The 14,986-nt window shown below is 37.7% G+C and overlaps 1 protein-coding gene across 1 annotated transcript in view; it reads left to right on the forward strand.

Moving 5' to 3' along the window:
• ttll7 (tubulin tyrosine ligase-like family, member 7) overlaps positions 1-14,986 on the forward strand; it is a 114,403-nt gene that overhangs the window by 63,472 nt on the left and 35,945 nt on the right. The window contains 2 exon segments of the mRNA XM_084101960.1: positions 12,109-12,256; positions 13,340-13,413. Coding sequence (XP_083958086.1) covers positions 12,109-12,256; positions 13,340-13,413 — 222 coding nt within the window.

Genomic DNA, 14,986 nt, shown 5'->3' on the forward strand with positions numbered 1-14,986 from the left:
TTCAATGAGTAGGCTAGTGTCTGGATGGTTTTGACAGCATTGCTGTTCCAAAACTTAGCGAGCTGCCTACCTAGAAAGCATTTTAGGGCAACATTTTAGGTGCGCTCCCGACAAGACAGCTGTTTTAAAAGGTAAGTGGCAACATTATGCTGCCTTCTACTTGGGTACAGTTTAATGCAGCATTGCGTGTATTTTTCAGAAGGCAATCCCATAATGCATTGCGACAAGCACATTAAGCTTTATATCATGTATTATCATGATATATTACATGTGTTGCGATATATTAAAAGTTGCATATATAGTACATCCTGCTTTACATGCATATACATTATAATCATATAAAGCAATACATGCTACATTACAGTTTTTGTGTGATTGTTTGTATCGTTGCGAAATGTAAACTGTATTTTGCACAGCTCCCTCTCTATATAAAGTTGGATATATATTATAGTGTTTAAAACTTTGCTTGAAAAGTCATTCACAATTTTACTTCCATAAGGTGGAAAATATTGTGAAATATATTGCAAAACATGACCATTGGTCATTTATCAGAATGTAAAAAGATTTCGTTTGATAGGTTGTAGGGGAGGCTCTGAAAAAAATCCAAAAAAGAAAGTTACAACAGCTATTACATTTTGATGATAAAAAAAAAAAAAAAAAAACTATTTGGAATATAATTTCTAGAATTAAAACTGAAACGAAAATAATCGCATAATAAAAATGTGCAAGGAAACTTAACTGAAATGATTAATCCGTTTCTGAAACTGAAATGCTGCATTTTTATATTTTCAGAAAACATCACATAGTATGTTTTATAAGCTGTTTTCCTCATGGGGACCAAAAAATGTCCCCACAAGGACAAGAATTTTGGATATTGCCATCTTTGTGGTGAGAATTTGTCCCCATAATGTTGGGTATACCAGGACCACACACACACACACACACACACACACACACACACACACACACACACACACACACACACACACACACACACACACACACACACACGGACACAGACATGGACACAGACATGTGTCCATTTTCATTAACACAAATAGCAGTGATCTTAACCAATTTTCTGTTCTATCTCTCTGATTCCGGGTGGGTTCAATGTTATTGCAGAGACTGTATCTGCAATAAGGACAGAGTAGGAACAAAAAAATAATAAAACAAACTGACTTTATTTTGTGTTTAGCTCTCGTGAAGGTTGTGTCCTTGACGCTGTTGGTTTTCTGACAATCATTAGAGAAGCAGCAAGCATCCAGGGACAGGAAGTGCTTGTCAAGTGTTTGCCAAGCGCAGGTCAAGTAGAGCTTTAAGAGCTCATCCGCACACCCAAGATGGTCCAAAGCACACATTTTATATGCTCCTCTTACTACTTTTCTTAACATGACTTAAAAGTGTTTTATAAGTCATGAGATAATAATTTACAGGATATTCCAGACCCATATGCTGTTCATTCATTCTTTATTTTATTTTATTTTTTTGCCAGGTTAAAAAACTCATTGAGATTAAAATCTCTTTTACAAGAGTAACCTGTCCAAGATAGCAGCTACAATAACATAGACATACACAAATACACATCAAAAACACAATCAAGGATCACAACAGCAATTTACCAAAGGATAAAACACATAATCAGTTAAAAGTAACTTAAACTCATTTAGTGATGGAAGCATAGTCAGCTTTAAGATGTTTTGTAAATTATTCCAAGCAGATTATATTTATATTATATTTAATATTATATTATATTATATAAGCCTTTTTTTCCTAGCTCTGTTCGAACCTGAATAACCTTAAGATATAACAAATCATTAGAACGGAGATTGTAGCAAACATTTGTTTTACAAATAAGATGGAATTAGACCACAAATAGACTTATAAATAAAACAATACCAGTTAAAACATCTTCGAGTATACAAAGATGGCAAATCAGCTTTATCATATAAAGTGCAATGATGTGCTTGATAACCATAACCAGTAATGAAACGTAAAGCGCTATGATAGACGGTATAAATTATTATTATTATTATTATTTTTTTAATAATGTAGCCTACTGGGGCATTCATATAAAGCAGATCTCCATAATCCAATAGTGGTAAAAAGGTGGTAAACTGTTATTTTCTTGGAACACAAAAGTTAATTTTTTAATAGAACTGTCACACAGCTCTTGTCATAGAACTGTATTGCAATAGCTTTGTGTGAGAAACACAGACTTTAAATTCTCTACATTCTGGATGCTTTAAAAAATATATATACTTTTTAGAGATGGACAGTGGTGGATACTATGAATTATTTCAATTTTGTGTTCCATAAAAAAACAATAACAACAACAAATTGTTATTTTTGGGTTAATCATCCCCTTAATTTAGCTATGCTGGTCAGGCCATTTTGAGGTTTATGATGGTACAAGGATAGCAGAGTTTTTTTTTTTTTAGAACATAAAAAATTTAAGAAGAACCTTAAAAACACTTGGTTTATTTGGTGGTTTAAAAATATTTTTTAAATTTCACCAGATGCTTTCATTTTTTAAGCACTACGAATTTGGTTTTACGCATTAGGAATTCATGCATAAAACAGAATTTTACAACTGCCATCGTTCTTAAGATTTCTCACTGGATGATCATAAATTATGCAAGACATGCGTTATGAGATGTCTACTTTTGCCATATATGTATCCACACATATCCATCACATTCGCTGTAGGGTTTGATTTTCCTTGCAATAATTAGCCATCACACATCTCTATTTAATTTTTATGCCTTTAATTAAGTCATAAAAGTGGTTCAGTGAGTGGAAACTCTAGGTGGCAGTGTTGCTCTGGAGTACTGCTCTTTTCAGATTTATTTAAAAAAATATATATTCCAGTGATCTATTCATCAGTCTATATCAGGGAAAGCTAAACTACTTAGATTTTTTAATGTAAATAATTTTTAAATGAAGTAGTATCCTTTATAAAGGCCTGCATTCAATCTTTCTTTCACTTGAGTGTTTATTTTGTATGACAGTCAGTGTGTGTTTGGGAATTTCTGAAAGGGGGTCAGGTCAGCGGCTGGCCCTGAACACGCACTGAAACGCTGATTGGGTTTCGCTGTTGGAAGCAGCCTCTCCAAATGTGACAAAAGAACAAAACAGTGATTGATAAGGATGTGAAATGTGATCCGCACGTCTCTATCTGCAGCTGCTCCATTAGCAGAACTCAGATCAGTATTCCTGCATGTACAACGCGCAGAGAATTTGAGCAAGGGTTGTTTTTGTTTATCCTGCATGCATGGGATGGCACATTTGGTACTGCTGCATAGTAATGCATTGTATGCTTTGCATCATTTCAAATATCATATTATTATTTATAACTATTATCAAAATTTCCAGTTCTATCCCAGAGATTTATAGTGCACCATTCATAAATGTACTGTTTATTTTCTCAAAAAAAAAAAAAAAAAAAATATATATATAAAATAATAAAGTTTAGATGTGTTTAAGAATGTAATATACAATACGAAGGCAAATATTTAAAATCTAAGTAAACTTAATTTAAATTAATAGTATGCACTGAAATGATTGCACAGTGAAATGATAATCCACTCTCTGTGGTTTCTTGGATTACTGTCAGGGCATGAATATACCAAAACTTTGAGGAAAGTTACTTTTAGAAACTGAGTGATTTTTTTTTTTTAAATTGATTTAACTTCAACAAACCTTTGAATGTAATTGCAAAATCTGTGACACTTGAGGAAATGTGTATTGTGTTTTAAAGAGGATGCGTGCCATTTTTTTTCTCTGTTAATAAAATAGAAAACTGATGTAAAAGAGGCAACTGTAAGTATGCCATTCCTAGGTCAATATCTCTTAAAAGTGTAAACAGCCCAACACAGCAGTGTTGGCTTATACAGTGTTTATGGGACTATCTGCCTGACCAATAGCATTGCATCCTGAAATGAGGAGGCAAAGTCCTCACAGGTGTTTATTTTAAATAAATCAAATGTAAAATCATGTCCCAGTTACACTTAATGTTGCCACATTACTTTACATTACATAAAAAAAAAGAAAGATACGAAGATGTATCTTTAATTTGCTCATTTTGATTTGCTCACTAAAAAACCCACAGTCATCATGTTTTCAGGCCATTTCAAGTTTGATTTTGATTTGACATAAGGTGGTGATATCTGAGCTGTTTATTTACTTTGTAATTAGTCTTCCCATTAATGGCATAATTTTGCTCATTCAGACTGATTCGCGAACATGGAACAATCACGATTAACAAGAGGCGGGATTTATCTTGTGAACCAATCATAGCCAATCACATCATAGCGTGAATGAGACATTGCCTCCTTTCACGTGACTTTCCCCCATTCATTCTCAATTACCCCCCACCAAACCAACCACACGCTTTACGGGGTCTGTTAAAAGTCAAATGGGCTCAGGGGAGGCAAGAGAAATACGGCATCCCGCTATAAATGTATCTGCTGGTGTCGCTGTTGGACAGTGTTTTTTGGGACACTGTTTTTGGACATTGTTTTATTTTTGTAATATGAATTATTTTTTCATCAAATGTTTTTGAGGAAGCACTATTGACAGGAGATATCTTTTTATTTTTGAGTGTGTCATTAAGACAAGCATTCTTATTAGATCATCAGTATTATTATTTTTTTTTTTTTCAAGAAGGGAAAGCTTGTAGATTTAAAATGTGTCTATCTGCTATAGTTTGACTTTTGGTCAACTTTTAAGTGTGCACTAGCACATGGACAACTTCAGAGCTAACAGTCACACTTTTGATTGAATGGGGTCTCTACAGAGATACATTAATCTCAGAACAGCTGGATTTCCTACAGTTTGACCCCATACCAAGTCTAAGTAAAAACACAATGAAGGTGTTTAAATTAAATATCAGCAAAATCTTTTGATGGTGTCAAGGAGCTTTTGTAACATAACTTGCGTCAGAACGATTTTTGTCAAAAGGTGTTGAATTACTAATAAAAAATGGCTGACATCCTAAATCTGTAGGACTCCTGCGTGGCAGATCTTGATGAGGTGTCTTTGTTGCTTTGTGAAATGGGCCATCTGCAGGGCATCTACTCAGCGAGAGGTGACGTGGCCCGGCTCGGAGAGCTAAGAAAGTGTGAGCCGGATCAGCTTCTGCTGCTACAGTTACTGCTGCTAAGGTTACGGCTGATACAGTAAATTCATTGATTTAGTCCACCCTCCAACCAAACCCCCCTCTGACGCTCAGTTGTGATGTAAATATTATCTTACGGTCCTCTCCTAAGCGATCACCTTTCTGAGGGAGATTAACATCCGAGCGGGGCAGCTCTATTAAGAGCCCAGCAAGGGGTGGCTGTGTGTGCTGTCATCTCTCTCTGTTGCTTCCATCTTTCTTAAACCGTTTGTCCGTGCTGACGCTGAAGCACTTATGCCATGTGTCTTACACACTGTAATGTGCAAAGCTGTACTCAAAACTATTTTTTTGCCATATCGGAGCTGGCAACAGAGTGAGCGAATGCTTTTGCTGTTATTTGTCATGGATGGAATACAAAAGAGCATATTATTATCTTAGGTGAAGAAAACCCTCCAGGATTCTTACCTGCTGATAAATGGTGTTATAAATTGTTCTTCAAAAAATCCTGCTGCCCTTTACTCATCCTCATATCGCTCCAAACGTATTCCTTTCACAAAAGGTATGAATATCCTATCAAAAGAGCATTGTATAAAGAAAGGATATTGTTATGTGGAAAAATGTTGTGAGCTGTTAACAAAAAGGTTGAAAATTCATATAATATAATGCGCAATGAACATTATTTCACAAATGTCTTGTTGACTTATCAGATAATCAATATATTTAATTTAATCATATTTGTAGAGAGGTTTGTGTTCAGGGAAGAAGGAGACGGGACCCGGCGAATGTTCAAACAAATTTGAATCATAGTCAAGTCAAGTCACCTTCATTTATATAGCGCTTTTAACAATATAGATTGTTTCAAAGCAGCTTTACAGTGATAATTTGAAATTACAGTAACAGAGATTGTTTTGGCTTTACAGCAGCTCTAGAATAAAGTTATTGTCCAGCTTTTTTTTTATTGATTCACTTCCGTCACAACGATCATTAGTTATTAACTTAGGGGCCGCTAACACGACAGAAAAACCTTAAGTTCTCTCTGCGCAAACTTTAAAAATGCGAACCTGTGAGAATGCTGATGGGGTGCACATGTGTATTATGTGTTTAGTCTATAGGTATGCGTGTTTGAATATATATGTGTGCAGGCGTGTAGTCTTTGTTTACAAACCAACCCTCAACAAACTACTTGTCTGGCCTTAAAATTTATAATACAGAATTTTTATCGCTTCCGCATAGCCACGTGAACCGGAATTATCCCGACAACGTTTTATCTGTACAGAGGTAAAGGGAAGGGAAGGAAACCTTCACAGGGGAGAGACTAGTTGACACTTCAGGACTGCGTTGTCGTCGTATCCAGGCGCAGGTCCTTCATCAGATCTGGATACGGCCTGGATCCAGCGGACTGTGGTAAACCTCGGGATTAACAGAGAGACTATTAGCATAGACGCCATTCTTCTTATGATGTAACAAGTACATCAGGATTTATGGGAAGTGTTCCTGGTTCCGGCTGACCTAATCTATGCAGCCTGAATTATAGAAGTCTATAATGTGTTATGTGTATGCTAGGTCAAAGAGATGTGTTTTTAGTCTAGATTTGAACTGACAGAGTGTGCTTCCAGGACAATGTTAGGAAGACTGTTCCAAAGTTTAGGTGCTAAATAAGAAAAGGATCTACCACCAGCAGTTGATTTTGATATTCTAGGTATTATCAACTGGCCGGAATTTTGAGATCGCAATAGACGTGAAGGACTATAATGCGTTAAGAACTCGCTCAAGTACTGCGGAGCTAAACCATTTAGTGCTTTGTAAGTAATCAGCAATATTTTAAAATGTATACAATGTTTAATAGGGAGCCAATGCAGTGTTGACAGAATTGGGCTAATATGGTCATACTTCCTGGTTCTGGTAAGAACTGTTGCTGCTGCGTTTTGGACCAGTTGTAGTTTATTTATTAAGCACGCAGGGCAACCACCCAGTAGAGCATAACAATAATCTAGCCTTGAGGTCATGAACGCATTAACTAATTGTTCTGCATTTGTCAATGAGAGCATATGACGTAATTTAGATATAAATTTAGATATAAAAATGCGGCTTTACAGATACTAGACACGTGACTTTCAAATGAAAGATTGGTATCATATAGAATAAACAAATAACAAAATGAAAGTAAAGTGACAGCCCCTTACGGACAACTGCCACATAAAAACAATAAAAACACAACATAAATGTCCCAGGCCTGGTCCTCTCTCATCTCGCACTGTCGTCACTCCTCCTTTTATTCATCCAGATCTCCTTCTGTGATACTCGAGGCCGTCACGCCACTGCGCCACCAGCCTCGCTCTGTTTACCCGGCTCTCGTCCTGCTTGCCACAATATTATTCCTAACAGCGAAATGAATACTACTATATGAAGGAGAACATTTCTCTGTACTAATACAAAGTAATAAAGTAATAATATTATTCCTTGGCTGTATGTTTTATTTGAGATACAGATGATTATTATGTTTTATTAATCATCAATAACACTTTGACTTCTTGTATTAAATATGATATTATTTTCTAGTCTTTTTTGCTTTGTCTATTAATGGCATAGTTAGTTTTGGTACATATATACATTACCCATCAACAGATTTTATAATATTTTTGAAAGAAGTCTCTGAACAAGGCTGCATTTATTTGATCAAATGTATACAGTAAAAACTGTGATATTCTAAAATATTATTACAATTTAAAATAACTTTTCCATTTTTACTATGTTTTCAAATGTAATTCATTCATGTGATTGTGAATTTTCAGCAGCCAATACTCCAGTCTTAAGAAATAATTCTAATATACTGATTTGGTGCTCAGTTATTATCTGTGCTCAGTTATTATGTCATGTTCAGTTTTGGTTTTGATGGACTCTTATTTTGTATATCGCTGCCTCCCTTCAGCCCTGGTTCCTCTTTCAGTGGCTCCGCTCAACTGCTCGGATCAGCCTTGTGCTTCTCGGTCTCCAGCTCCGCCTTGGTGTGAGGATTCCCTGGCTCTGCCTCGGGCCTCTGAGCCCATGACTCCACCTCTGCCCATCGACCAATTGGCTTCGCCTTGGCTCCTCGCTCCCTCAGCTCTACCTGGGACTGTCATTGTTTTGGCTCCACTGGGCTCACTCGTTCCTCCGTCGCTCTGCCTCTGACACAGACTTCTGGGACTATGGCTCCACCTCGTCCCTCCATCCCTTTCAGCTCTGTTGGGCTACTCCTTCCCTCCGCCTCCTCCTCAGTCCTCACTCACACCGGCTCTGCCTCAGTCCTCCGTCACCCTGGCTCCACCTCGTCCCTCCAACCCTTTTGGCTCTGTCGGGCTCCTCCTTCCCTCTGGCTCCTCCTCAGTCCTCACTCACACCGGCTCTGCCTCAGTCCTCACTCAAACCGGCTCCACCTAGGCTGCTCATTACCTCGGCTCTGCCTTGGCCCCCTGGTGCTACGGTGTCTCCTGGTCCTCGGACTGTGCCTGGGTCTCCACCACGCCCAACTTCACCTCTGTCAGGTGGACCCTGGGCTCTGCCCTTGATCCATTACACGTGGGTCATCCTCTTCTTGGCTCCTATTTGGGTCGATCAAGGGACTCTAACTCCACTCCCCATGGTCTCGTCTGCTGCCGGCTCCCCAGTGTTCTCTTCCTCACCATTTCCTCCACCATCCCTCCAATTATGTTGTTCCTCTCATGGCGGCAGGAGGTGCCTACCGAGAAAGGGGGGTAATGTCACAAAATCAAATTCTTCCTTCCTTGAAAAACAGTAGGCCAAAAGTATTTGAAGTGTTTGAAGCATGTTAAGTGTTTGAAAAACAGTAGGCCAAAAGAGTAATATATACGAAAACATAGTATTCAAAAAACAGTAGGGGTAAAGTATCCGAATTAATTACTGCTGACTTACTACACTGAGATTCTTAAGTGAACATTTGATGGACACACTACTATCCCATTAGGCCACTGGAGAGGATTTGTGAAAGGTGGTGAAGCCATGCAACTGCCATTGGTAGGTCACATGACAGTAACAACATGGCGGATGTAGTTAGTCTGAATTTCATTCATACTACCCATATTCATACTATATAGAACATATTTTTTTAACCGTCGCGAAGTACATGTAAATTAAAATTAAAATGTTGCTCCTACTCAAACAGTATGCAATTTTGGACGCAGCGTTAGTTTGTATATCATGCGTTTCTTTTCTGTTTCTTTGGTTGTCATGGTTTCATTTTGTTTTCATAATTACTAATTTTTTTGATTGATTACTTCCTCCGATTTCTAGTTTAGTTCTCATTATCCTTTAAATATTTATCCCTCGGTTAGTTCTTTTCTTTATCTTGTGTTGTTTTTTATTGCCACTTGTTTGCTCCTGAGATTTCTACTATTTGGATTAACCTCATTATTTTGTTTATAATAAAAAGGCTGTGTTAAAGGATTCTCCTAGTTTTTGCCTGACCCGCCATATTATTATCAATGCTGAAAACAGTTTTTGCTGCTTAATATTATTTGTGTGAAACCATTATGAAACTATACCATCCTAAATGAATTAATAATTTTATTCAGCAAGGATGCATTAGGATTGATTAAACATGACGGTAAAGACATTTATAATATTACAAAAGATTTCTACTTCAAATTAATGCTGTAAATTGAAAATCTTTAAAATATTTTAATATAAAACTGCAATTATATTTAAACTAATAATATTTCCGTTTTACTGTATTTTTGATCAAATAGATTAAGCCATGCTAAGCATAAGTGACTTCCTTGAAAAACAAATCAAACTTTTGATCAGAAGTGTATGTTTCTTAAGCTAAAATATGGCATGTTATTTATTAAGAAAATTGTAAGCATTTTTCACTTGTATTTCTTGAATTATAGTTGTTTTTCTGTCCCTTGCAACAATAAGAATGGCAAAAGATTGAGTTTTTGGTCAACATTTCAAATACTGCAGCACTGTGCATAAAAGTTATGAATGAATATTACCATATATCACTGCGATTGTGCAGATATCACGAGCTGGTCTCATTTCCTGTGCTGTTTTTTTCCCACCAGTTCCACAGAGAAAATAACTCTGGCATCTGATGAATTAGCTTGTGTTGGCAGGAATGTGACAGATTATACTAATGCACGGAAAGACATTCTATTGCTCAATTATCTCTAATTAACTGCTCAAATCAGTCTGAATGGTTATAAATGATTTAATTCAAACAAATATGTAAAGCAGAATGCAAAGCTTTGGTTTTCATGAGTTTAGATCGTGCCATTATTCCATCCAAAGCAAACCAAACAGAGCTGATCTGATACATATAAAAATGTAAATGCACGCTCATCACCCTGGGTAATGACAGAATGAAAGGGCTAACAATATATTTGCATTTAGTGATGATTTCTTTCCCAGTCAGCTGTCAGACATCCACGAAGTGTCAGCACTTGAATAGATTCCTCGTGCAAAGATAAAATATTGTGCCGATCAAGTGGTGAGGTCTATCTGCATCATCATTAGTGGTTCTGTTACATTCTCTGAAAGAAAATCTATTTATTGCAACTCACATAAACAACGCAAGGCCCTCGGCAATTGGTAGAGGGAAATTCAAATTGGCTGGTGTTGAAACCAGAACCAGGTCAGATGGTCAAAACCAGGAGAGCTGTCCAAGACCGGGGAGTTCTGGGGGGTAAACAGGCAACCGAAACACAACTGGGCAGAAGAGAAAAACTAAACAAAACAGAACCAACAGGGATCCCAAACCTAACAAAATCACAAAACACACTGGCAGAGAACAGAGGGAAACAAAGTATATATATATAGCAGAGAAATCAAGAGACAAAGAGAAACAGGTGAGCGATAATGAGCGGCCGCACTGATTGCAGCGCGCGATCGGCTGAGCGTGGTCTCACGTGGAAGAGACAGAAACCAAACAAGAGAAAGGAAAACAAAAGAAGTGATCAAACCCAAGTGCTGACAGGTTCAGCATAATGGACTGGTTGTTTTTTTGCCTGGCTGATCACATTTGTCCCAATCAGACATCATATTTAAAGAACAACAACAGATGTTTTGTCATGTAACAAGCAAGCCAGGAAATGTCTGTAGCACTGAAGAGTAGCAGATAGCATCAGTTCATGATATGCCTTTGTCACAAACTCAATGGAAATAGACATGCAGTCTTTCTTCCATCTTTTGATTTAATGACACCACATACGCAATGCTATGTGAATTGTCTAGTAATCACTGGCTGTGCTTTGAAAGCTCAGTAGCAAACAAGATCAAAGTTGCAATTGTTTGAACTTTGAACGTCACATGACCTGCATGTAGCGCTTCACTCCATAGAGGTCATCATTTACTCACCCTCATGTTGTCCCAAACCCATGTGATTTTCTTTCTCCCAGGAATAAAAATGTTAAGATTGCATGTATAGTTGTATGTCAGTATGCGGGGTATCCGGTGATTGATTACCGTAGACCTGGCCTTCAAATCCCAGGTCCACCCTTTGTACTAAATATACCAGAGTGGCCCAACAATGGTCCTAGGAAACAACAGCAGACAAACTCAATACAGCAGTGGATCAGATTTCAAGGATGCATTGCTACCATTCTGTCGCAGTGATTTTCTTGGAAGTCTCCACAGATGTTTACTGTGTCCCAACTGATCCAGCTGAGTTTTTCCCAGTAACATATCAAAGCAACTCCTGTGTTATTTCCCCAGCAGTGGCTGGACAAATCCAATAACTCAGCAAGAAGTGTGAAAGTCGTATCAATAAACCGAGAGGGTTCCCCTGTGGTTCAGGAGCCCACTGACCCTGAGTGGTCACTTTCAACAGCAAATTTGAAGGGCCAGTGAGCGATGAAATCTTGAAGTGCTGAATGCTGTCAAGTCGAGTGATGTATGGAGTCTCAGAGTCTGTCAGGATTTCGGCTGGGAGTTTAGGCTACTTTGAGTGCTATTACTTGAGCATTTCCTGTTTTTTTATTGCTTTTACCCAGAGCGAGTGATAAACGACGGAATCTGGCCCAGCAGAAAGCGGAAGCCCAGCGACGGCTGTATGGACAGGGATCCACGCGGAAACTGACGGCCGGATCATCGGACTGGGAGAAACAACGTCACCTACTCGAGCGCAGGAGAGAGGAACTGGTATGACCCATTCAGCTGTTAGAGAGCAACATTTTATTAGGTCATGTTTAAGTTAAGAAGCAAAATAATGTTTTGATGTCAAAGCCATGGCTCCAGACTTGAGTCTTTGTGCTTATGTGGAAAATGCAAGTTGAAATCTAGCCTGTGTTTTGTCTAATTTGTCACAACCTCCAAAACTAAAAAAAGGTATTTAAAGGAATAGTTCACTTCAAAATGAAAATTCTGTCATTGTTTACTCACCGTCAAGTTGTTTCAAACCTGTATGAATTTCTTTCTTCTGCTGAACACAAAAGAAGATATTTTGAAGAATGTCGGTAACCAAACAGTTGATGTCAATGGGGACAGTCAACTGTCTAGTTACCGACATTCTTCAAAATATCTTCCTTTGTGTTCAGCAGAAGAGAGAAATTCATACAGGTTTGAAGTAACTTGAGGGTGAGTAAATGATTGTAAGTAAACGAGATGTAAGTAAACTATTCTTATAAGTATTCATATTTCAAAATGCAGGCGTACAGACAAAGCATGTTTTCAGAGTAAGTTCTTATGGAGCTTTGTGCACCAGTTCTTGATTGGTCTTTCGATCAACTTTTTTATTAAATGAAGAGATGAATGAGGTTGAGATGACTGCAGGTAGGTGGTACTTTCAAAGGGCAAAGCTAGATGCAAAAGAGGAGTGAGATTTGGGGATTGGGGGCTGAGCGAATATGCCTGTACCAGCATTTAACAGAGATCAGTGACTATTATAGAAGACACCCTGCTGCGCCAACTCAAATTGACCAGCTGACCTTTCCGCAATTATAGTTTTTGATGTATTAAAATGGTACAGTGGGAGTTAAATCTATATGAATTATGAATAAGCCCCCTGTATTAACAAGTGTAGAGGAGAGACTGTTATATGCGCCTGCTAACTCTCAGACTTCATTAAGGTGCCTCGTAATATGGGAAACGAGTCATTCAGTGACATTGTTATTCGGTTTTGGGTGGCTAAATTACACTGCAGGACAGCACCAGCAGAAACAGGGCATTATGTCTTTGTCATTCTTCCTACTTCTCACCACTTATTCACTTGTGTTGTGCTTTCAGAAAGAAAGACTGGCCCAAGTACGCAAGCAGGTCTCCAGGGACGAGCACGAAAAGCGCCACCTGGGGAACTACAGGTAGGGAAGCCGCTTTGACGATTGTTATCCTGTAAGAATGCCCGCTTACTCCTGTGGGGTCTCTTGTGGCTTGGTTTGTGATATGCGATGGTATGAATCAATTTCTTGGGCTATCATGTGAGGACAAATCAAGGACAAAGGTTGTTTCTAAGACTTAAACAATTCTGCCTTCGTAGGCAGAAGAATTAGATAGTAAGGCACCAAGGCATGTCTGAATCCAGTGTTTAGGGAACATTTTGTTTATGAACATGCCCCCATTCGTGTTGTTCAGTGATTGGAACGAAAATAATATATATATATATATATATATATATATATATAAAGAGAGAGAGAGAGAGAGAGAGAGAGAACATTAAAGGCCATGTCATGCAGAAATACATTTATTTGCATTTATACTACTAAAAAAGTAGTTACACTAAAAGCCATGTTAAAAAAATAATAAAACGGAATACCATTCATTCATTCATTCATTCATTCAAGGCATTGAAAATGACATATATAATGACATAAAAATGAAATATATTTGCAATATTTACTACCTCACTCATGACCAGTAATTTGAGAGCCCTGGTGTAGAAGCACCAAAAGTTGCCAGTCTTTTTATATATTATTTTCAGACAAGGAAATCGCTTCCTTCAGAACATTAAACAACTCCAAGTTGCTCCTTTAATGACTACTAATGTTTTGTAAAGAAGCCAAATTCCTTAGCAGCCAAATGCTTCTTGCATTTTATTACTCATGTCAGGTGTTACATTCAAATTCAGACACCAGGATCTTTCAAACGAAGATTTAATTAACCTGACCTCATGTTACATTTAAATTCAGACACCAGGATCTTTCAAACGAAGATTTGATTAACCTGACCTCATTACAGAAGCATCTCAACTAACCATTTGTATTTACTGAAGAGGTAGGGTGGCTTCTTCATAGTGAAACTGCACCATTTAGCATATGCTGAATTTTACACACCACAAGTCACTTCGTAATTGCAACAAATCGCTCCTTAATACGGAGCCCCCACGTCAGAGCCACAGAGGAGGAATACGAAACAAATGCCTTTTCTTAAATAGGTCATTTTATGTTCATGCGCTTAACTGCTGCTCTGTTCAACTCTATAAAAACACCCCAAAAGATGCTGAAACATTAAGAAAAAGTGTTTGAGGTTTGTGGGTCAGACCCAGATTTCAGCGTGCCATATGCCGAAGACTAAGCCCACTTACTCTTACTAGATTACTTCTCCCACATAAGTTTGTCCATCATGCTTGTAGCTCTTAATGGATTTGGGGCGGTTTATCTTCTGATCTGAACATTTACATTACTTGAGCTTTTGATTACATTGAAGCCGGAATCCAAAAGAGACGTTTTAAATGTCAAATGCCAAGTGAGTATTAGTTTATTAGACGGAAATGTGGGAGGTATAACGTGTCACTTGCTCTACCTTCACTATTTATTTAGATTGAGGCGCCTATTATTTTGATCAGAGGATCTCAAATGGTGGGTCAGTCTGTTCTAAAAAAGGAAAGAACGATGCTAAATACAAAACAAATAAATAAAAATAAAATAAAACTTGTTT

This window comes from Abramis brama (assembly GCF_963993115.1).
Source record: "Abramis brama genome assembly, chromosome: 23".
In the NCBI taxonomy this organism is placed as follows: Eukaryota; Metazoa; Chordata; class Actinopteri; order Cypriniformes; family Leuciscidae; genus Abramis; species Abramis brama.